Here is a 23280-nt window from a genome sequence, read left to right as displayed (position 1 = left end):
GTGAAGGGAGCTTAATGCCAGCGTGTTTGACTTGTCTTTAGCTGCTCCTACTCTAATTTTCCCTGACTTTGTATCACTCGATATGTTTAGTTCTCTTAAGCCTGTAAACCAGGGAAAGGGTAGCAGTGTCTTTATCCTAAGATGGAGCATGACCTCCTGCTTAAGAACAAGGGCTGGCTTTATTTATCCCGAAGCTGGGCTTGGGGAATAACAGAAATGTTTGTTGTCCCACAAAAGACTAGCTTATCAGCTATTATTAGAGCAGGGATGATAATTCAGAATGAGCAGCTTATTAGGCACATTTAGCCGGGTTCTCTGTTTATGGAAGATCTGGGATTTGTTTAGATGGCAACTGCAGTTGCTGCAAGGATTTTCATCTGGGGGTTTTGGCGACAGAGCGTGTGCGCGCCCGGCGCCTGTGCCGGCATTCCTGCCATGGGCTGTTGTGCCGCCGCGGTGGGTAGGTAGGTCAAAAGACATTTCACAGGGCACCGGCCCCAGTGAGGAAGCAGTTCTGGCTTGCATGTCAGACTCATGAAATTGCTTTATGCAAATCCTCCTGCCTGTACAGCTCTGCCACCAGAGTTCGTGTAAACCAAACTCAAAAAGCACATGAGAAAAGCAGAAGTGAATTTGCCAGCCAGAGCTAGTTTTGATGGACACTTTGCAGTATTTACCCAAACCTTAACCCTGGTAACGTGGACTCAGAAGGCAGGACGTGGGGTCTGTAAATGTTTTTTTTCCCCCACAACAGTCTTCTTGCTGCTTACCGCTCCAGAGAGCACTATCTCCCGGAGATGGGCCTGTGCGAGGGCATTTGTGAGGGGCTGCGGGTGAGGGGAGACGGGGGAGTGGGACCTGCAGAGTGGGAGAGGCTGCAGGCAGAGTGGGCAGAGCGGGCAGGAGAGGCTGCGGGCAGAGCAGGCAGAGCAGGCAGAGTGGGCAGGAGAGGCTGCGGGCAGAGCAGGCAGAGCAGGCAGAGTGGGCAGGAGAGGCTGCGGGCAGAGCAGGCAGAGCAGACAGAACATCCCAGCGGGGCAGAGGAAGGAGCACGGTGCAGGCGAGCAGCGGACAGAGCGGGCAGGTCCCCGATGAAGCAGCAGGTCCCTTCCCAGGGGAGAGCCACCCGCAGCCCGCTCCTACCCTGGCTGTGACACGAGATCCCGGCCTCCACAGCAGCAAAAGGCAAAGTCCCCAAAGCCTGTACCGGGGCCAGGATGCCTCCAGCTTCCAGCGTGCTTTGGTGGTGCTGGACTTAGGCCTGTGTTTGTGCAGGGAAGGGACCTGACCCACTTCAGAAGGAGCCGGCTACGGGCGCTGGTCCCTGCTCCCTCCTTCCCAGGGCTGGGAATGACGCTGAGCTGTGCCCTGGGAGGGAGCAGAACCCGCGGGCTCCCCCCCTCTGCCCACAGCCGGGGGCTGCTCCCTGTCAGCAGCAAGCCTGTGTCAGGGCGTGTGGCGGCTGCGAGCTCCTCTCCGGGGATCTTTCCTCCAAACAGGCACGGTCGAACAAAGCCGGGGGGACGGAGGCCTTCCTGACATTGTCAGTGCTGGCTCTTTGGGAACGGAACAAGTGGGGGTTTGGAACAAGCAGCACCAATGTGTATTTACATGTGCACACAATAGGTCGTGTGCTCACCAGCGCTGAACAGGAGCAAACCCACTGAACGGGGCAAGGCTGAGACAGCGGCACCGACGAACCCAGCCTCGGGGAAACCGCGCGCACCCAGAGCTCTGCACTTGCTTCCCTTTCCCCCGTGCTCACCTCCACGTGGCCTGTGGGGTTGTGGGCGAATGGCAGGGCATTAAAAAATACACCTGCCTTAGAGCAGCCCCACGCTCCTCTGAGCCGTGCTCTGCTCTCCCCCGTGCCCAGTAATCGCGGAGCGGAGCAGCGCCCAGCACCAACGTGCCCTGGGGCACCTCTCGGTGTGGCGGTGCCTGGGATGCTGCTGAGGCACCAGCGCAAGCAGACAAGAGGCAGGCGGCTGCTCCAGCTGGGCCATTGCTGGCACTGTGTGACACAGGTGCCACTTTTCTCTCCCTTTTCGTTACCCGATGGGCTCTGGGGGGTTATTTTGGGAGAATGTTCAGGTATTGAGTCAACCCAGAGAGGGAGAGCAGGGCTGGATGGTCCCATGCTGCTGCCGTCCAGGTGGGTGAGAGGCTCTGCAGGCGCCTGGGCAGGGCTGCCAGGGGATGGACACATGGACAAACATCCCCCCCACCTCCCCGCGGCCCCACGAGCAGGGTCACGTTCCCTCCGCAGGCATGAACGCGGCTCTGGCAGTGCTCCTGCTTGGACACACAGTCTGACCCACCAGGAGCTGACTGGAGGGCTCTGCATCCACCCCCCTTACTGGCACAGGAGAAAGTGAGCCCGTCCCTCACTTTCCTCCTCCCTGCAGCTCCTGCCTTCCCTTCCTGACGTCGTCCTGGCTCAGCTGCACGGGCAGCCAGGGCTTCCCAGGTGGAGCGACAGGAGCAGGCTCCTTGCCGTCCACGACCTGTGTACTCAAGCCAGGAAATCCCAGCCCTCTGCTACTCGCCAGGCTCCAGGTTTAAAAATACTTAAGGAAAATAATCCTCCAGTCTCATCGAGGCCAGAGCAATTCTGGGCAGGTTTCAGAACAAATACTGGGGGTTGTGTTTTGTCTGTTCTCGGCAGGCGCTTGGCTCGGCGCTCGCTGCCTCCCTGGGAACCCGGGCAGCCGTGACGCCTCGGTGGCAGCACTCGGCCATGTCACAGCTCGGGAGGGAAGTGCCAGGCAAGACGTCTGCTGCACAGAGCACCAGGCCCCGTTTATCAGCCAGGAGCGGCTGAGGCTGTGGCGGGGTTTGGGAGTGCAACGTTTCGCACCCAGGTCCATGGTGCTTACCCCGGCCAGCGCTCACCCTCCGCTTCAGCCTCCTCCTCCGCGAGCGCCCGGCCCTGCCGCCCTGCCCCGCGGCTCCCCGGGCTCCCAACGCTCACATGCCGAAGCACTGAGTGTGCTGGGCCTCCGCAGGGATCCCCGCAGCCAGGGAGTGCTGGGGGCTGGCGGTCACCGGAAGCAGCAGGAACTGGTGGGCAACTGGTGCGACTGGACGGTGGGAGCCGCACAGCCGGGGGCCGAGGGGCATCTCTGCAGGCGTCAGAGGCAGCTGGGCGAGCCCCGTGCCTGGAGGAAGGCAGGCTGCCTGCAATCCTCTTGGCTCCCAGGCTGCCTGCAGCCCTCTCTCTTCCTTTTCAGACCTCTGAGAGGGCCCCAAGCTCCCCCAAGACAATGCAGGACCAAAAATTGCAAGTGCTACAGAGAGGAGCTGGACTTTGTGCAGCACCCCAGGGAAGAGCTGCCGCAGCTGCTGCTGAGCGGGAGCAGAGCTGGGGAGCAGCCTGGTGCTCCAGCTCAGCCCCATGGTGACCCACCCGGGCATCATTGAAGGTGCCATCCTCCCAGAAGCAGCCCGGTTGGAAACCGATCCTAAAGATGTGTCGCGTGGAGAGGGAGAGGCTCTGCAGCCTGCTTGAAGATCAAGAGCCGTGGCCATGAACCTCTGACGGCTGGGGGTCACCAAGGCAGGCTGCGGAACAGGGCGAAAACAGGCTCTGGGCAGGGATACAAGGGAGAGGAAAATGCAGGTGAGGCAGGGTTATCGACACACGAAGTCATCTGGTGCAGGGTATGGTTAAATTATTTGCAGAGCCCCCACCTTTTCCTCCCCACCCCAAGAACAGGAATAGGGTCATTAAAACAGCGTGTTCTGGGACACGGGCGATCCCGCGGGAGAGCTGGACACGGTGGGAAGCACACCCACCGCCACGGCCTGACCCCGTACCCCTGCATCTTCCCTCGGGGGTCCCCAGGTCTGCCAGGGAGCTTTGTGAGGAAGATGATCCCAGCACCTGGTGTATGCAGCAGAACAGGATCTCATGCTGGTCAGACAGGTTTGGGTGACTGGGGCTGGGCTGCAGTTGGGGGTTCATCCACCAGCATCACCCTGAGGACGGGGCCTCAGTGTCACCTACAGCACCCGGTGCGCAGGCGCTCCCTGGGGTGGGATTTGCCTCCGGGCAGGGGAGCGAACCCCTCCTGCCAGGGGAGACGTCAGCCCCGTCCCCCGCCTGCGTGGAGGCGCCAGCAGCACCTGCTATAGATCCCATAGGATGGGCTGCTTTCCTGAGCGGGGGACTGGTGCTGCCAAGATGTGCTTGTCAGGCGGCCAGCGCTCAGGAAACGAGGAAGGAGAGCGTGGAAGGAACGAGTCACTGCACGGGGAACATATGGGATGGCAATCTGCAGGGAAGGGCGGCAGCTCCCACACTCCCTGACGAGCCAGCGGAGACCCTCCCGAGTCCTCGCAGAGCAGCGAATTAGCATTGGAAAGTACATCGAACAGCATCACTTTCCTCTGGCTCCAGGGACACCAAGGGAGGAGGAACAGAGATACTATTTCTTGTGCCAGATAAGCTCCTCGGCAAAAGGTGACACGCTGGTGTACGCCGCAGCATGAGGGGCCCACGGAAAGGAGGCAGAGAGCACTCGCCCCAGAAGATGCGGAAGGGGCACGGTGCAAGGGTCAAGGGAGGACCATGGCGTACGTGTGACATCTCTTAACATTTGCTACGTGGTCTCCATGCGGCCAAGGATCCCCTATTCCTAAACAACCTCACCAAGGGGAACATCCTTCTCCTGGCAGTGAAGATCAGCACCACCACTGCTGGATGTGGGCCAAAGCAAAGCTCTCCAGGGAGCACAGGTTCCCTCTTGCCATCCAGCAGCAGTGGGGCAAGCGTACCCCCTGCCATGTGCCTCTGGCCCACGCCGTCCCCCCGGCGCTCACGGGGAGGTGGCCGTCACCCTTCGGTCAGGGCTCCTGGGAGCAACTACATGAGGTCATCCTCTGTCTGCTGGCCTCATCCCCTCACAGCCCGAGTCCCTGTCTTTGCCTCACCACTCACTGGTCACACCACATCCCTACAACTGATTTTGGTAAGGAATTAGCTTGGCTGCCGCTGGGTAACACGTACTGGGTGCAGTCAGTGCGCTGAGCTCCGTTCCCGCCAGCAGACGCAGCTCTGATGCTGTCACTAGTGTCTGCGCCCAGGGCACTTGGGGCCACTTTGCGGAGACACGACCCTGCTAAGGGACAGTCTGTGTCCCCGGGAGGTGTGTGAGCCTGCGGCGGGCGGAGCTCGGATGGGTCAGAATTGACCTAAGTGAGTGTAAAGATGACCCCAACTGCAAAGGTTTTCTATAGGATGTTAGTGACCATTTTGAACATTTTATCAGCAGACACTTTATTCCTAAAACAGATTATTTTCTAAATAATGACAGAGACTGTTACATCAACACACCCAGAACAATGTGAGGCCTTTATCATCCGATGGAGGCAGAACCTGCCTGTTCCCTGAGGGTGCTGCTCCGACGCCTTCTCTTCCCCATCCATTACCACGGGGTTGCTGTGATGGGTAAACTCAAAGCCTGGAAGCTCAGCTGAAGTGAAACATGAATCCGAAAGTTCAGAAAACCTTTTCCCAAAGCCTAGTCAGGAAACTAGGATGGATATCTAAAAAGAACAGACTTTCCCGAGAGATTGCCAATAATTCCTGGATTTGGACCCTTGTTGTTACCTCTCTTATCAAGCAGGACATGCGTATTCGTGACAGATGAGAGGCCTTAGACTTTTACACCTGCTAGAGACATTAATTCCAAGAGAAACCAGAGCTAGTGATTATATTTTGAGATTACTACAGGTCTTTAGTATTTACAACAGGACACAGAAAACCTGAACTTGAAGTGCTCTGCCGCGGCCTCTCTCGCACTCTGGAAGTGAAATCGTTTGGCTGTACCCGACTTTGAACTCGATTAGTGTCCCCAGCAAACACAGCCAGTAGCAGGACTGCAAGGCTGCTTAGAGTTGCTTTTCAAGGACAGCTTTGTTGCCCAATATCCTGAAACAATATCCTGTTTTCCTCACAAGAAAAAAATTCCTAATGGGATTAATATTAAATCCGTCTTTTAAAGGAGACAAAAATGCAGTGGCACAGAACAGGAAGGACTCCTTTCCACTTTCCACGAGATGTTGAACGGCAGCAGCAGCAGCAGCAGCAGCGCTGTCCTGTGGCTCCTCGCCGGCCCGTCCAGCCCCTCGCTGCCCACCTGAGCTCTGCCCTCCCGCTTTCTGCATCTCCCCAAACCACAGCGCGCTCGGGGCGTCGTGTGTCAGCGCCAGAGAAGGGACACGGGCCCAGCTGTCACACGGCTTCGTCCCCGCAGCGCTGGGTCTCCCCAGAGGCCACGGGAAGCATGTCCCGGCGGGGCTCCCCCGCTGCGGCTGGCGGCAGCGCCCGGGCAGGGCAGAGCGCTCGGGGCCGCGGGCGAAGCCACGCGGCGCTTTGATCCAAAATGGCCCCTTTAAACTGTTACTCACCTTGTTGTCTAAGCAAAACTGGGTGCAGGCCTCACACAGAAAGAGTGCGTCACGGAAACCTCCCACCCACTCGCTCTTTGCTTTATCGTGTCCTGCCTCAGAACTGGGTCAGTGAGTTTGTTGTAGTCCCTGGAGTTTTGGGGAGCGCCCCTGGCCCACGGAGCGCCCCGGCACGCGCAGGGCACGTGTAAGACACACACGGGGCGCCCACGGAGCGCGCAGAGAGCGTGCAGAGAGCACACACGGAGCACGCACAGGGCACACATGGAGCGTGCACAGGGCATGCACAGAGTGCGCACAGGGCACGCAGGGAGCACGCGCGGAGCTGCGGCGCAAGGAGTGGCGCTTCCCCGTGGTTGGGACGGGCTCGCACCTCTGCAGCCTTTTCCCTCTTTCCCTCTCTTGGCTCCGAGCTGGACGGCACCGCGCTCCTTCACACCAAAGCAGAGCACGAACCACGCGGCCCAGGAGACAATTCGCGTCATTAGGCTGCAGCTGGAGAAGAACATCCGCAGGTAACGGCCCCTTTGTGCAGCACCGGGCACCTGGGGGTGAAGAGCCCTCGCGCCCGCGTGCCACGGGCAGTTTTGCAGCTGGAGGACGAGCAGCGCTGCTCGGGACGGGGCGCGCTCCCCGCGAGGGCCTGTTGTTCCGGGCGTGGGCCCGTTTTCTCCCGCAAAACCCAACGGCGAGGGGAACGCCAATGGCACCCAGCTCATCCCCGGCCCTCAGCACCCGCTGCTGGCACCCGTTCGGCTGAAAGACCGGCAGCCCCGCCGGACACGTCCCCCCGCAGCTCACGGCCGCCGTGGGCCGCAGCAGCCGCCGATTCCACGGCCGGACCCACGGTTTGTAACGGAGACGCTTCGCAGCCTCCCCCAGCGCAAAGGGGGGTCCCCCGGCAGCGTGGGGAGCGAACCCACGGAGGGAACACCCCCCCACACACACACCCCCCCACAGGTGGAACTGTGGGTCAAGCGGATCCCCGAGGGGGGGCGGCGGAAGCCCCCCCGGGCCGGTACGTGCCGGGGCGCACGGCGCGAGGGGCCCCGCGTGGGCTGCCGGTGCGGGGCGCACGTGGCGCGGCGGGAAGGGGGGGAGTGGGGCGGCGGGGGGGGGCGGCGCCTCGGCGGCGGCCCGACCCCCTCCCCGCCTACCCGCGGCCCCTCCGCCCTTATAACGGCGGGGGCGGGGGCGGCGGCAGCTCGGCCGGCGGCGGCACGCGCAGGTAGGGCTCGGCGGCCGCCCACGTGGCGGGATTCGGGATGGGGGGGGCCGGGATGGCGGCCCGGGATGGGGGGGCCGCGTCCCGGTCACCGCGGTTTCCCGGGGCGAGACCTGCGGCTCCGGCAGCTCCACGCGCTCCGGTGCCCCGCTGCACCCCCCCCGCTCCCCGGCCCGGTGCTCCCGGGGACGCGCGGGCCGGTCACGCGTGGGCGCCGCCGGGCTCCGCACACCGGGAAGTTCCCCGCCGGCGGCGCGGCCGGTCTGGCCGTGCCGGGGCCGCCGCTCCGGGCCTTCCGCCGCCCCGGGGGTGCACGTGGGGACCGGGGTTTGTCGCTCTGGACCAGCCGCCTGGGTGGGGGTCCCACCCCCCACACGTCCGTGGTCCCCGTGGCCTCCCCCGGTGGGGCGGTTGGTGGCCCCGGGTGGCTTCAGAGCCGGGGGGAAAGGGAGATGCTCTGCCCCGGGGGGGGTTTCCCGTCCCTCCGCCGTGGCGGGTCGTGCCCCCGGCGTGGCTGGCGGGGACGCGGCCCCTCTCAGTTCCCCCCGGGAGGCCGCTTGTTTTCAGGGGCTGTGCCGGGGCGTCCCCTCCGCACCGGCGTGCGGGTGCCCGATAGCGGGGGGTGCGGGGGGAGGAGGTGACTAACCTGCGTGTCTGGCACCAGATAAGAGAAGGGGAGCTCCGGGAGGCCCCTTCGGGCCGGGTCCCCGGGAACGGCGTGGGAAGCGCGTCCCGTGGAGGAGGGTGGGTCTGCGGGACGGGGGGTGGGACGGGGGTGTCCCCTGAACCCCCCCCGGGCAGTGGTCGTGGGCAGCGCGGCTGGAGCCCTGCGTGGGGCCACGGTTCCCGCTGGTTTGCCCACGCCGGCCCTCGGGTGTCTCGTCCCAGCAGGTCTCGGAGCGGGGCCTCGGCCGCTCGAAGCCGCTGGGGCGGGAGAGTCGCCGCGGCCCTTCCCGTGGCGGGGTGCGCTGGGCTCGGTGGGAGCCCGGAGGCCCCAAGTCCAGGAGAGCCCGACGCCTTTCTGTGCGCCTTTGGCTTTGCTCGGGAGGAGGCTGCACCCATCCGGGTCCCCGACGTGTGCCGAGGTGTTGGGGTGGCCGGCAGCGGGCAGCTGGGGCCGTCGGAGCTCGCTCCTGCAAACCGCTTCCCTGCGGCTGGGCGCAGCGGGGGCTCGCGTGGCCTGGGGACCGCTCTTTGTAGCCTGGTGGCCTCTGGCAGGTGTTTGCTAGCCCCGGGTTTGATGCTCGGAGCCAAGCGGGGCACCTGGGCTCCCGCGGAGGGTGAGCGGGCCCCGCTGCTGGGCCGCGTCCCCCGGGTGGGTGCCCTGGCCCATGCCGGGGTCCCGCGGGCGAGGGGTGCGCAAAGCCGTCACGGAAGGGTGAGCAGCGCTGGAGAAGAGGGGATGAGCACGAACGGGAGGAGCAGAAGGAAATGGTGGGTGACTTGTTCCCGCAGCCGGAGAGGTGGGGTTTGTGCCCTGCCCTGTGACAGCGAATCGTCCGAGCGCTGCCCCGGGAGGTCGGGCACTTTGCACAAGGGTCACTGGTAGTTTTGGGCTTTAAGTTTCTTCTGAGGAAAAAATAGGGGTTTTTTTAGCTGCATCACAAGAAACCTGAAATCTAAAGATACTGGTTTTGTGCTTTCTGTGAGCCTTTTTGTGGTGCACAAGCATCCTATTTTCATGCTAAGTGAGGTAATTTAGTGCTGGCTGACTCTCCTGGGTGTCTCTGCTCAGAGGGTTTCTTGGCTGTGTCTGGAAGGAAAGGAGCAGGACTGAGAAATGGGCCAGCGCACGGAATAGCTGGGGTGTGCTGGGGGCGCGGGGCGGGCTCGGGGTCCCGGTGTAGAGAAGCCCCCGGAGCTCCTGTTGGGTGGCTTTGCGAGAAGGGGCTTTCTCAATCTTTGATTAATCGCTGGGGCGATGGATCTCTCCATGACAGAGAAGTGTTTTGCCAGTGCAGGCCTCCCTGCCCCGGAGTCACAGGGTGCCCAGGCCTGGAAGGTGTGAAGCATCCATCCTGCCCTTGCAGGGGGTGGGTCCTGAAAAAGGTGCGAATGGTTGCGTGTGCTTTGTTGGCTCTTATCTCACACAATTGGTCTGATTTTTCTGGCAGCTAAGGTGGAAAATACCCAGCGACTTGCCCGCTATTATTGCTTATATCCTTTGTGAGGAGTTGGGAAGCTGCACGTAGGCTAAGGGAGGCGAGTTGCATCCCATTCAGCCCTGTAGTGCTAATCTCATTGTTGCACTTTTATGGCTTTTCCTATTTCTTTCCGTGAAATCAGCCTGTAACAGTGACTGTAACAAATTGGGAGCCTCTCACCGGTGGTGTCTGCGTGAGTCATTTTCAAATGTGCCCTTAAAGCTGCTGCAGTGTAGTTGTGCTGCAGCCAAAGAAAACTCATGTGGAGCCGTAGTTAATTCCCGTAAACCACAGTCACCCGGGCGCTGGTGAGTGTCCCCCGCGCCGTACCTGTGCTGCCTCGGCCCTGGGCTGGGGGAATGATGTGGTGGGGGCGCGGGCAGCTCGGACTCGCGCTCTCAGGGAGGGGAGCAGCGGTTACGCTTTGGCGCTGGTGGTTGTGACTTTCTGGGGCTTCGCAGCCTCGCGCTCCCCGTCTCTGCCCTGGAGCCCCGAGTGGCCGCGGCCCTGGCTGCCCGTGCGGGTGTCTAATGAAGGAATGCCAACGCTGTTCCGCACCACATTTTTCTCATTCTGAGGATTTCCTGGCGGGCACGGGACGTCCTGGGAGCATTCCCGAGCACCGCTGGTGCGGGCAGGATCGGCGCTGTGCCCTGGCAGAGCACGGCTTGTGCTCGGGGCGGGACTCTGAAGCCCTGCACAGGGCCTGGGAGCCCCCCTGTCCCCTCCTGAGGTGGGGGGGCTCACAGCTGGTGCTGGGGAAGCCCTTCCCTAGGGACAGGGCACAAGCAGAGTCTGGGGCTGTGTCACCAGCAGTGCCCGCGCCGGAGGGCAGGTACCTTGTACTTCAGCGTGTGCCGTGTGCGTGAGTCCCTTCGAACCTGCGGGTGGAACTCTCCAGCAAGGCCGAGGCTTTCCACAGCCCCGCAGCTCCCCGGGTGAAGCGCCGGCGGCCAGATGGGCCATGAACATGGGGTGGCAGTGGCCAGCCCCTGCTGCCCGGGGATGAGCCGTCCTCGTGGGGCAGGTCAGAGACGGGGCTCTGGGTGCTGCGCCGGGGCTTGAAGCTGATGTGAGCCCAGAGGACACCCATAAGGGCTGCTTCACGTAACGTCCTCGTAACCCACCTGCAAACCCTCCAGGTCTGCCTGCAGGGTTTTGGGAGAGCCATGGCCAGGCTCTGCTATAGAAATAAGCCAGGCTTTCTGCTTTGGTCTTGTTGATGGCTTAAGCTTGACTTCACACTTTCTCATCCCAGTAAGACGCTTGGTCCTTGCTCAGACAGGCTGAGCGTCGCTGTGCTGATAACCGGGGGTGCAGCCTGTCTGGTATCTGTCTGGTGGGCAGAAATAGCTGCCTGTCTTTCTGTTTGGTTGGTTGTTCCCCCAAAGCTCCTGACAAACCATCCCACCATCCCGCTCAAGGTGGCTCACAGCCTTTCACAGCCTGTGCACTGCAGCTGCTGTGCTGGGAACCATCTTTAGGGGGCTGGGGGGTCCCGTCTGCCCGAGAGACCCATGGCGGGTGTCCAGGGAAGGCCTCTGGCCCTGCCCGGGGAGCGCCAGCGGCCGTGGGGTGAGCGGGGGCCGCTCCCACCTCTGCAGGCCGGGGCTCGTGCCGGCGGTGGGGAGCAGCCGCCGCGGCCGCTGTGCCCCGTGGCGTCTGTCTGTCTGCGTGCCCGGGTTAGCTCACCGGGCTGGCAGACCGGGGCACGTCTGAGGGTGCCGCTGGGTGAGAGGTGCTGAGCGGGGCCGGGCTGCTTCTGGGAAAAACGTTGAGCTTGCCCGTGTGGGCTGCTGGCCTTGAGCAAACCCTGCCCGTGCTGCTGACCTGGCCTCACCCCGCGGCTGAGCGGGACCTCAATCGGCCATTGTCTCGGGGCAGAGCCCTCGGAGCGCCGGGAGTCACGTAGGCCATATGCCACCAGGTTAAACCCTGCCTATGGGCACTCACTGGAATTACAGCTCCGCGCTTAATGCTATAAACCCGCTTAAAACTGGTGAAAGTGGTGTCTCGTTAGCTCATAACAATCTCCATTTCATCTTGCTTCTGGCCAGAAAAAGGCCAAATTTGAAGCTATAAAGCGTTACTGGCTGTAAACAGCCCGCAGTTGCCAGCGCCTCCATTTCCCCAGCAGGAAGCACGAGGTCTCGGGGTAGTTTAGGGACCAAAGGGATGCTCGGGGTCTGCTGGCTCCCCATGTGGACAAATGTGTGGGGTGTTCAGGGCCCCGTGCTGTCCATGGGACATGTCCATGGACTGTGAACGATTTTGGGGGGCTGGGCTGGGGAGGGGGAGACATGTTTCAGGCCCTCGTTTGGGTAAAGCTCCGGGACAGGCCTGGTGGGGCCGGGCGCTCGCCAGGCTTATGGGGAGCCACGTCCCCTTCCCCTTCCCGCGTCCCTCTGCTCTGCCGGGGGCTCGAGGCAGGTCTGGTGCTGCTGGCGGGGGGCAGTGTTGTGCCTGTCCTGCCGGGCCTGGGTGTTCCAGTGCTGGCGTTGGCTGCCCGAAGGCCACGTCCCGCTGACAAAGGCACGAGGAGCCCAAACGTGGTGCAGCGGGGATGTCCCTGGGGGTCTGGCTGCCGCTGAGATCCTGCTCCAGGCATCGCCGTGTCCCTCTTTGGAGCTGGGAGAGCGCAGGAGGAGCCAGGAGCGGAGCAGCTGTGCTGGGACCAGCCGCCACGGACTTCCCGTCGGCCAGGGAGGAGCGTGCCGAGGTGCTGGGTGAGCCTCTGCCTGCGGCGGCACGGGCAGCCCTGCCGGGCTCGGGGTAGGGGCTGGGGCTCTGCCTGCCACCCCCAGTGCCCTGCTCCTGGGGAAGGGTTTTGCAGGCTCACAGGGCAGCAAACACCAGGTGAGCCTGTGCCCGAGCAGGAAACCTTGAGCTGGAGGGATGTGTGAGGGGATGGCAGAGGTGTGTGGTGCCCGGGCAGGGGACGTCCCTCTTCCTCTGACCCCGAAAGGGGCGGTGTGAGGACACTTTCATAAAAGGTTTGCCCAGAAATACTTTGTGGCATTTGCAGGCTTTATAAATGTGAGCCTCTGTCTTTCTGCTCTGGAGTCTTGCCAATCCAGGGCTTTTAAAAGCGCAGCAATTTGCCGCATTATGTAACTAAAAGTCTCAATCTTCCTGTTCCAGGCCCCTCCAGAGAAGGGATAACAGTGCTTGTGCACAGGAGCTGGGCGATACAAGGGGTTTTAGTCTTCTGCGGGATCTGTTTCGAGATGATACAGTCCTCCTCCTTGCCCAAGAAGTCTCAGTTCCTGCTCTCGCCATTGCTGTGCAGAGGAGGGTTGCTGTAGGCTACCCATTCCTGCGGATTAGTCAAGACATTTACGGGGAGCAGATGTGATACTTGCAGTCATTACTTGGTCTCATCAGTCTTAATTACTGCAAATATGGTTATTTTATTTCCTAATAGGGCAAACTGTAGCTGGCTGCCTGGCAGCTGTGAATTTGACTTCCAAACACGTCTTACACGTTGCAGCTCTTCCAAAACAGAGCTGTAAATGTCATAACTATGTTCTGGGTGTTTTTTTTCCTTTTTGCGAAAGGGAGGGAAGCTTTCCAATTGAACTGGCTGCCTTACATCTGTGTCTTTTTTTTTCTCTTGCATTTGAAACTTCTGTGTGGGGGCAAGGAGGAAATCAGCAAGAAGCCTTAATGCGGTTGAAGGAAGAGCTTTCTAAAACTGGTCTGTCTTAATGAGGACTTTCAATGAGTCAGGGAAAAATGTTGTGGCATGTAGAACTCGTCATGTAAACCCTCTGGCATCAGGCTTTTGGGAATCTTGCTTTGTGGCCTCAAACCTTGTTCGGTTCAAGGTTTTTCACTGCCTCAGCAATGCAAGAGAGGTCATGTCTAACCCGCCAGAAGTCTTTTATTTTATAGGCAGATGCCACCTGAGCACCCACAGGAGGAGGAATGCTGCTCGCAGGGAAAGAACAAATAGATGAACCAAGCCGCAGTAATTTCGGTGCAGTCGAGCTCCTTGAGAGTGGTGAAAGAATTAAACTTGTGTGTGTCTCGGCAGCAAAAGGGAAAAATCCCTAACACCTCATCAGCACCCCCCAGCTTTTGCTTTGGATAGCTTTTATTGCCAGTAGTTTTAATTAGTGCTAACAAGTAGATTGTATTCCTTGCTGGTAGTTTTTATTGCCAACACCTGGTAGTCTCATATTTTAGAAACGTTTCAGACAAATCCATGTAGTTAGATGATGCTTTAAAGTTCACTGAATGCTGTGAAAGCTCACTATGACTCAAAAGCAAGAAGTGGCTGGAAAGCGCATTGTGCAGCCCGTGTGGGGAAGTGATGTTAAGTGAAACACAGTGTTCTCAGCAGCTTATCAGAAAGAGGATGACGGTGGGTGGACTGCTCCCTGTACCGAGGCCGGAGGTACGTGGTGAGCCTCTGCAGAGCCTGGCACTTCCCTCCCCGCCTGCCAGTGCCAGGCTGGTGCCTGTGGGTGCGCGCTGGCTCCGGGCTCTGCCGCGGGGGTCTGCCGGCAGCCGGACCCCGCCGGCGTGGGCTCAGCCCGGTGTCGAACGGGCCACTCGGTGCGACTGTGGTCCCCGGGGGTCTGGGAGAGGAAATCGGCTCCTCTGACTCCTGGGCATAGTTCAGCCGTGGACGTGCTCGGGGCAGCATCTTGTAAATGATTCCTTTGTTGGAGCGGTGGGGTGGCTCGGATCTGCTCGTGATGGTCATGTGTCGCACTGGCTGGGGTGCAGGGAAATACCCTGCCAGCAAAAAAATCGGTGTCTGGGTCGGGCTAAACCAGCCTTAACGGCTTACAGAAACCGGCCTCCCGTGCTTTGCTTCCTCTTGCCCTGTGTGGGTCCGAGGCGACGCCGGAGCACGTCCGGGTGTCGGGTGGCTCTGGCAAACCCGGTGCCGTATCGGGTAACTTTGCTGCCGGTGCCAGGTGGGAGCGGGGGCACCCACGGGCCGGGGCCACCGGCCAGGCTTTAGCCGAGACACCCGGATCCCGGCCTCGGGTGTGCACCCAAGTGTGAGCGAAAGCAGGGCAGGCGCCCGCGGCACTGCGGGGTGGGCCGAGGGCACTGCGGGACGTGCCAGGTAGATGCCGGCGTGTCAGCAGCCGTGGATGAGATGGTAATCGCCCTGAGCCTGAACGGATGTGTGCTATAAATAGGAGGCTGCACCTCTCTGAGCCAGCATGCTGCTTTGAAGTTGTCGCTGCGCCTGGTGTGACCTGGGGGAGCTCTGGAGAAAGCTTGGAGGCGGCTGTTTCTTGTAGTAGGAACCTGAGCAGCAGAGCAGGGAGCTGCGGAGTGAGGGGTGGGCTCTGGCCAAGGAGACCCTTGTTCCCACCTGGGCCGATGGTGCTTGGTATGGGGGCGCGGAGGGAGTCTCTGACTGTGAGGCCGCAGAGGGCCACAGGCTGTCAGAAAGTGTCTTCTGAAATCTGCGGGGGCACACAGGAGTTCTGGGAACTAGTGATTCCTGTTGCTTTGCATACTGTACACCACCTTCACGAGCAGCTGCACTGGTTGCGTTTCCTCCCTGGGACGGCTTGTGCTGCTCTCTGCTGCTGTATTTTTCGAGTAACCACAGCTCCAGGGTGTGATCTGGCCATGCTGCAGCACGGGGAACGCACGAGCAGCCCGACCCTGCCGGGCTCCAAACCAGCCTCTCCCTGCTCAGCCTCTCTAAGGGGATTCCACACTTCAGCAAGCCTGGATGACGTTGCCCCATTTTTGTTTTCTAATCCCTTCTGGTTTTGAGCTTTTAAGGTGAATTGTTTTAAGCTGAGGTGCTTTCATGAAACCTGCTGTAGCCTTTTCGGTAGGGAAGGAGGGTTTGGCTGCAGCTGGGTTGAGGTGTGCCCAGCTGGGGCCCAGATCACAGAGAACTGGGCTTTGCCAGGCTGTGACTGCTCTGGGCAGACCCACGTCCCTTCCCTGGTCACTGCTCAGGCCAAGGTTAGCCGCAGCCCGTGACCTTCAGGGCTGATGGCTGTGCTGGGACACCTGCCTGCTCTTCCTTCACAGAAATGGAGGTGTCCTGGCTCGTGCCCATGGACTGACTTCCCCTGGTGTGTCTACATTTAATAACCTGGGTGTGCCGTTCCTGCTCCGGGTGGCCTGGGGCTTCCCAAGGTTTCCCGGTGTGCTGGGGCGGTGCTGGGACCACGCTCCTGGAGAAGAAGCTGCAGGGGCTCGACCAGACTGGCCACTGCCATGTGCTGCCGGTAGCCCTGCCCACTTCACCCTGCTGCTGGCAAGGTCACTGCCTGCTCTTTTCAGCTTAGGGCGGGGTATTATGTCTTAAATTTGTTGCTTATGACTACCTGCTGGCCAGGGCTCTTAGAAAGGCCAGCTGCAATCTGAGCATGTGTTCTGGCTTTGGGGCTGGTGTGCTGGCGAGCCCCCAGCACTCGCCCCTGGGATCGGCTCTCCTGGAGGTGGTCCGGGGCGCTGGTGCAGTGCCACTGCGTGCCAGGGAGCGGTGGTGCAGCCGTCTGCTTTCAGCTGAGGCAATGCTTTGTCCTTTGCAGATCTTTGAACCCCAACCGAGTCATCGCCAACTTGGTTCAAGATGCCACCAGCCATCGGAGGCCCTGTGGGATACACCCCTCCTGAAGGAGGGTGGGGATGGGCCGTGGTCATTGGAGCCTTCATCTCCATTGGGTTTTCCTATGCCTTCCCCAAATCCATCACCGTGTTCTTCAAAGAGATTGAGGTCATCTTCAACGCGTCCAGCAGCAAAGTCTCATGGATCTCCTCCATCATGCTGGCTGTGATGTATGCGGGAGGTGAGTGGGCTGGAGGCAGCGGTACACGTGCTCGTGCGTGGCGGTACGGGATGTGGCGCTCTGGGTCTGCTCCGCGTCTTGCTGTAGTGACGACAACCAAAACTTTGCTCAAAGTTGGAATTCTCTCCTTACGTGGGAGCAAAACTTCCCTTAGCGAGTTTGCTTGAACTAGGTTGCTCAAAAGTTCTATTTAATGCCCAGAATGCAAAAACCGGGTTAATCTGTCCTCCTCTGCAAAGCTGTAAGTAAAATCTTTCCGGGGACTTACAACTTGTGTAATTCTGCCCTTGTCCTTGTTACAGGGCGCTGCAGACGCTGCGTCCGCTTCCAGCGTCTGCCCGAAGGCCGGGAGCTGCTGTGCCACGCGTGGGAGCCCTGCTCGCAGGGTCTCTTTCTTTTAGATAACATATTGATTTTTTTTTTTAATCCAGCAAACAGTGACTGTATCTAGGGATCAGTCCCCAGTTTCTGGTTGGCTCTGATGTCTCAGTGCACTCAGCACAGCTGAGCGGCCCGAGAGACACGGGTGGAATAAAGCAAAACTACTTAACCTGAAGCAGCTCCCCTCCCCCATCCTTCAGAAATGGCTCCTCGGAGTCTTCCAGTCCCCAAGCTGAGCGCTTTATGCTTGTCCTGAACGGGCGAGGCACGGGGCGATGTGCTCCCGGCCCTCGTCTCGCCTGTCTCCAAACCCTGGTGTCTCGTACCCGCCTGCAAACGCAGCTTTGCACTGGGTCGCTGGGCTGAAAGAAACTCTTATTGGGAGCCTGTTGTTGTGTCCACTTCAGAGGCAAATCGGAGCTTGTGCCGCTGCCATCCCAGCTGGCGAACTGCCCGTGTCCTCGTCGCGTTTGTGCTTGGAGAGGAGCTGACGTCAGCACCCGGCTAAGCACGAGGCGCTTCCTTTGGGGGAACAGGCTCTGCTTTGTCCTCGCTCAGCTAGCGAAGCGACCAGCACATTTCCCTGCTCCGATGTTATAACAAGCTTGTAAACCGTGTAACTGCCTTAATGAGAGTCAATCTGGGCCATTCCTCCTCGAGCTGGTTCCTCTGGGCGCCCCGGGGGCGGCACTGCCTGGAGCTGCCGGGCAGCTGGGGTGAGAGCTCCCCACCCCCCGGGCTGTCCCTCTGCCCCCTCCCTCCACACTGACACTGTCTCTCCAGCTCCCCTTGAACTGTTGCCATTAAATCCCAGCAGCTCGCCAGTTCTGAGCCGCTTGCCTGTAAGCAGGGATGCCGAAGGTACCAGACCTGCCCCAGGAGCATCCCCCGGCTGCCGGAGCGTGGGAACACGCCGCTGCCCCACTCGCTCGTTCCAGGGCTCCTGCAGCCTGAGCCCAGACCCTTGGCAGGGGCTGAACCTGCTGGAGCTGTCACTGCACATCTTATTCTCCCTGTCCCTAGTGCACCTTCCTGCGGGAGCTGTGTGCCTGCTGGAGGCAAAAAAAGTAGCTCATGCTCTGACAAAATGTCCTGGGCTGATGGTGTCTTGCAGAGCTGGGGTAGCTCCTGTCCTGGGCAAGGCCAGAGGTGGCGGAGCAGCTCGTCCCAGCCCCGTGCAGTCGCCATTGGGGTTTGTGGGTGTAACAGTCCCAGACGCCCCTTTCTCAGCTCCACGTTAGGATTAGGGAGGACTCTGGTTCCATTACTTACACTTTTTTTCACAGCGTGAATAATCAAAACAGATCAGCTAACATTTGGTTGGAAATGCTTCATGTGAGTCTTTAAGATAGGAGTGGGTGTGAATTCTTTTTTTTTAATTAAAGAAGGGGGGTGGGTGGGAGTTGCCACCAGGGCACACGGTGCTGCCAGGTGCTTCCTGCTATCTGTCCTTGGAGCCTGCTGCTCCGGGCTGGCTTTCCTGGAGGGAAGGCTGCCACTGCTGCCTTTAGACTCTGTCCAGGGGCATCATGTTTGCCAAGTTCAAGGTACAGGTTTTGCAAAGTGCTGAGTGCTCTGTGGGGCAGCGTGTGGGGCTTGGGGTGATGTGGCAGCCCCAGGGTGCTGCTGCTGCCTCTCACGGGGCTGTGGCCGGTGGCATCGGGCCAGAGCTGCCGGTGCTCTGGCTGGCACGTAGTCACCACGCGGGCTGCGGGGAGCTGCGGGGCTGGGGCAGCCTCTGGGGTAGCAGAGCTTCTGTGACCTTCTCCCGGCTTTGTTTGAACTGGGCAAAAAGGTCAAGTAGCGTCTGAGGACCCATGAATAACATGTTGACAACCTTCTATCTGTTAATGGCAAAACTGGGTCTGTTAATGTTCAATGGATGTTCATTCAGTTTATTTAAATACATTTTAGTATCTGTAGAGCATGCTTCACAGTATCTAATCACTGTTTGCTTTGGATTAAAACTCCTGATAATGAAGCACTTAAAGGCGAGTGTGCAGAGCAATTGGGCTCTTCCTGCCTTAAGGACAGCAGTGAAAGCAGCAGCACCCCTTCCCCCAGGGCACCCGGTGCCACTCCTCTGCCTTCGCCTATCCCAGCTGTTTCTTCATGGCTCTGGCCTCGATCAGAAACCTCTCCCTGGAGACAATCAGAAACCTCTCCCTGGAGAAGGGCAGCTGCTGTGCGCTTGCTTTGCTGCAGAGACCCAGCCCAGGGCAGGTGGCTTCACCCCATCCCAAACCCCTGTCCCTGGGGGTGGCTGGTGTCCAGGCAGCTCCTGGTTTAGGCCACAGAAAGCAGCTTGCTCAGAGAAGTCCCAGCTTTGTGCTCTAACCGAATATCACACTTTTATCTCCAGCTGCCTCTGAACCTCCCGTCCTTTCCCCTTACCCAGTTCCCTCACTGGGTGAAGTGTCACTGTGTGAAGGCCTGTGGCGATAAACCTCCAGTGTGCTCGTGTGCCTCTGTCTTGTCTCTCGAGCAAAGATAACTCACCTCTGGGTGTGTGTCCTTCGACTCCCCAGGTCCCATCAGCAGCGTCCTGGTGAACAAATACGGCAGCCGGCCCATCATGATCGCTGGCGGCTGCCTCTCCGGCTGCGGGCTGATTGCAGCCTCCTTCTGCAACACGGTGGAGGGGCTCTACTTCTGCGTTGGGGTTGTAGGGGGTAAGTGATGGCCTGGCCCTCATGGGGGGCAGTGGAGGTAAGGCCTCTCCTGAGGCAGCAGGAGGAGTAGCCAAAACCCGTGGTAGGGAATGTCTGTGATGAATTTGCATAAATCCTGATTCCTGTCACGTATTTTAACAAGAGCTGGCCCCGGTCACGTAACGTGGGGAGACCGTACTAGTGACTGTACGTGGGACTAGTGCGTGGTGCAGAGAATAGAGTGTCCGCTGCTCCCACCCCGGGTGAGGGCTGTGCCCTGCCCGTGACACAAGGTTTGTCACGAGCCGGGGCGGTTCTGCCCTTCCAGCTCCCGAACTCCTGCGTGCAGCTTCACTGCTGCCCGGGCACCTTCTCCCACGTCGGTGGCGGGGGCCGAGTGCTGCTCCTGCCATGGGGAAGTTAACGCAGCCGAAACGGAGCTGTGAAGCCCCCAGAACTGAAACCCCCTCTCCTGCTCGTCCCACCAGCCCTCCTGCCAGTGCTGCTGGCTCGTGGGGGTGGTCGGGCTCTGAGCCCCTTGTCTCTCCTCTCCTTCAGGCCTTGGACTCGCCTTTAACTTGAACCCAGCCTTAACCATGATCGGCAAGTACTTCTTCAAGAAGCGTCCCCTGGCCAACGGGCTGGCGATGGCGGGCAGCCCCGTGTTCCTCTCCACCCTGGCACCCGTGAACCAGCTCTTCTTCGGCATATTTGGCTGGCGCGGCAGCTTCCTCATCCTCGGGGGCCTCTTGCTGAACTGCTGCGTCGCCGGGTCCCTGATGCGGCCCATAGGCCCCAAGCCGGATCAGCTGAAGAAAGAGGCTGCTAAGGAGGTGCTGCAGGAGGCTGGGAAGGCGGTGAAAAAGGACGACGGTGACACCAGCACAGACCTCATCGGCGGGAAGGCCAAGAAGCAGAAGACCACTTTTATGCAGACAATCAACAGGTTCTTGGACCTGTCCCTGTTCACCCACAGGGGCTTCCTGCTCTATCTGTCGGGCAACGTCATCATGTTCTTTGGGCTGTTCACTCCCTTGGTCTTCCTCAGCAATTACGCAAAGAGCAAGAAGATTGCTAATGAGTCTGCAGCCTTCCTGCTCTCCATCCTGGCCTTCGTAGACATGGTGGCCAGACCTTCCATGGGACTGGTGGCAAACACCAAGTGGATCAGACCCAGAATCCAGTATTTCTTTGCCATCTCTGTGATTTACAATGGGGTGTGCCACCTCTTGGCCCCCATGTCCACCACCTACGCCGGCTTCTGCATTTACGCCGGCTTCTTTGGCTTTGCCTTCGGCTGGCTGAGCTCGGTCCTGTTTGAGACCCTGATGGACCTGGTGGGAGCACAGCGGTTCTCCAGCGCCGTTGGCCTGGTGACCATCGTGGAGTGCTGCCCTGTGCTGCTGGGACCCCCCATGCTGGGTAGGTGTGCTGTACCTCCACGCAGCAGTGCCGGGTCCCCCCGAGCCATGGGCAGGGTGAGGAGGGGGGCGAGCACTGGCCCTGAGGCCGCTCCAGCATCTGAGGGATGGCTGAGGGGGTGGGGGCTGAGCCCCTGGCAGAGGGTGGGGGAGCAGGGGCTGGAGGAGTGAAGGCCTGAAGCTGAAGGTGATGGGCTTGGGCTGCTCTTGGGAACGTGTCCCTGGCCTGGAGCGGTTCTGGGGGTGTCTGGCTAAGCTGTCCCCTCTTTGTCCCTCAGGGAGGCTCAACGACATGTACGGTGACTACAAGTACACGTACTGGGCCTGTGGAGTCATTCTGATCGTCTCTGGGATCTACCTCTTCATCGGGATGGGCATCAACTACCGCCTGGTGGCAAAGGAGCAGAAGGCGGAGGAGAAGTCGAGGAAGGAAGGGAAGGAGGAGGAGACCAACGTCGATGAGGCTGAGAAGCAGAAAGAGGCAAACAATGACGTGGCCCCCTCGCCTCAGAAGAGCGCGGAGGATGGTGTCAAAGAGGAGGAGAGCCACATGTGAGGGACCGGTCTCAATCCCGGGGTGTCGGGGAAGCGCCGCTGCCCTGGCGCGGCGGCTGGGGCAGTGCTCCGCTGGCGCTGGGCGGCCGTGAGAAGTGTTTAAACCAGGTGTTCATTTTTAACCAGGCTCTGAATTGTCTTTCCATCTGTGTTCAACAAAGGTAACAGGGCTACACACGCAGTATCCTCGCGTGTCGGGGGGCAGGGGGGCTTTTTATAGTCTGGCTTTTTAACAGTAACATGAATGTACTAATACGTGCCTTACAGTCTTCATACCTAGCTGAATCTGGATGAGCCTTAACTCTAAACCGTGCTTTAGCTCTGTATTCTGCTTGGGGGGGGGGGGGCGGGTACGCGTGTGTTTTGGGGAGTTTTGTTGTTAAAAAGCCATAAAAAGCAGGATACTGGATTTGTTGAAGCACGATGGGCTTCAGGGCCAGCCCCGGATGAATACTGCTTCACACGCTTCTTACCGCAGGCCCTCCGCGGAGGGGGAGACCCGGGCACGGGGCAGGCTGGGCTTCGGCTCCCGTGCCTGGTGCCTCCTGGCTCCGTAGGTGTTCTTTAGGTATGTTTTGAAAACACTTTAGTTACTGTAGTTGTTTAAAATCCCTCTTTCGTAGTTTTGCTCTCACGGGATATTCGGGTTGAAGGACAGCTGCAGTTCCTGCTGGGCTGCGTCGCCCGCTCCGGGGCCGTGGCAGCCCCCGTGTGCCCTCCGTGGGGAGGGCCGGGGGCCCCCCTGCCCCCCCGCTCTGCCCTGCCGGTGCCTCCTCTCAGCCCGACGCTGGGTGATGTGAAACGGGTGCGAGCGCAGGGGCTGGGCTGGCAGCGCCGTGGGGCCATGCTGCCCCGGCCCGGGGGGGGCTTCCCCTGCGCTGCCCCAGACGGGTGTTGCGGGTGCCTGACCCCGGGCAGAGCGGAGATGGTACATCCCTGAGACAGGCCTTCTGCTTTCGCTCTTCTATCTCTTAGAGAAACCTCTTTTACTTGCTTCTGTTCAACTGAGATCTTAAGGCGGTGGATGCCTAACCACTCACATCTAGGACACGTAAGGGGGAGGAAAGAATTTGTACGTATTTATTTTTTATTTTTTAGCGCTGGAAAATATCTCAACGTACGTGGAGCAGGTTAATGGCTCTCAAGTTCTAGTAAATGTTGATCAGAAATAATCTAAGAGGCTGAGTTTTTTTCAAATAAACTTGTTTTTTTACAATTTACCCGTCAAATGTTGGCCTTCTTTCCTAGACTCACACTCCTACGTGCCAGGTGACGTATTTAGGGTCAGTTTTGGGGAGAGGTGAGTGGGGCTGTATCAGAGCCCGGGTCCCCACCCCCTGCTCCAGCACCCCAGGGCTGAGCGGTTCCTGGGGCTGTGGAGGCTGGTCCCCATCCAGCGAGGGCGAGGTGCCCCTTTCCCACCTCTTCAGCCCCAAGAGGAGGCTTTGGGGTTCAGCACAGCCAAGGGTCCCCATGTGTTCTGCTTTCAGAGATGTTCTCCTGCCCTTCTTTACAGGCTGCCTGTGAAAGCCTCGATCCCTCTTCATTGCGAGGGGCATGGACACACTTAAACGTCGGTTCCTGCGCTGCAGCCGCCCTCGAGCTCCCTGGGCTGTGGGGCTGCTTTGGGCTTTGTTTCAGTCTAAACCTCGCAGAAAGCAGGCCAGGGTTTTTTCATATTGTAGAGTAACTTTATAAAGTCAGCAG

At 59.8% G+C, this 23280-nt stretch overlaps 1 protein-coding gene across 2 annotated transcripts; it reads left to right on the top strand.

Annotated features, from left to right (window-relative positions):
* Positions 1-7524: 7524 nt before the first annotated feature.
* SLC16A1 (solute carrier family 16 member 1) lies at positions 7525-22793 on the top strand. 2 transcript variants are annotated; one of them, XM_074893336.1, is made up of 5 exons: positions 7525-7642; positions 16308-16565; positions 19475-19618; positions 20156-21019; positions 21297-22793. In XM_074893336.1, exons 2-5 carry the CDS (start codon positions 16349-16351, stop codon positions 21572-21574), a joined length of 1503 nt encoding a protein of 500 aa, XP_074749437.1. In that variant the 5' UTR covers positions 7525-7642; positions 16308-16348; the 3' UTR covers positions 21575-22793. The 2 variants fall into 2 exon arrangements, with proteins under 2 accessions (XP_074749437.1, XP_074749438.1); XM_074893337.1 differs by lacking the exon at positions 7525-7642 and adding an exon at positions 8286-8383.
* The last annotated feature ends 487 nt before the right edge of the window (positions 22794-23280 follow it).

This window comes from Strix uralensis, chromosome 24 (assembly GCF_047716275.1).
Source record: "Strix uralensis isolate ZFMK-TIS-50842 chromosome 24, bStrUra1, whole genome shotgun sequence".
Taxonomy (NCBI): Eukaryota; Metazoa; Chordata; class Aves; order Strigiformes; family Strigidae; genus Strix; species Strix uralensis.
Note: the sequence above shows the minus strand (reverse complement) of the source record. Positions and strands in the feature narration are given on the sequence as shown.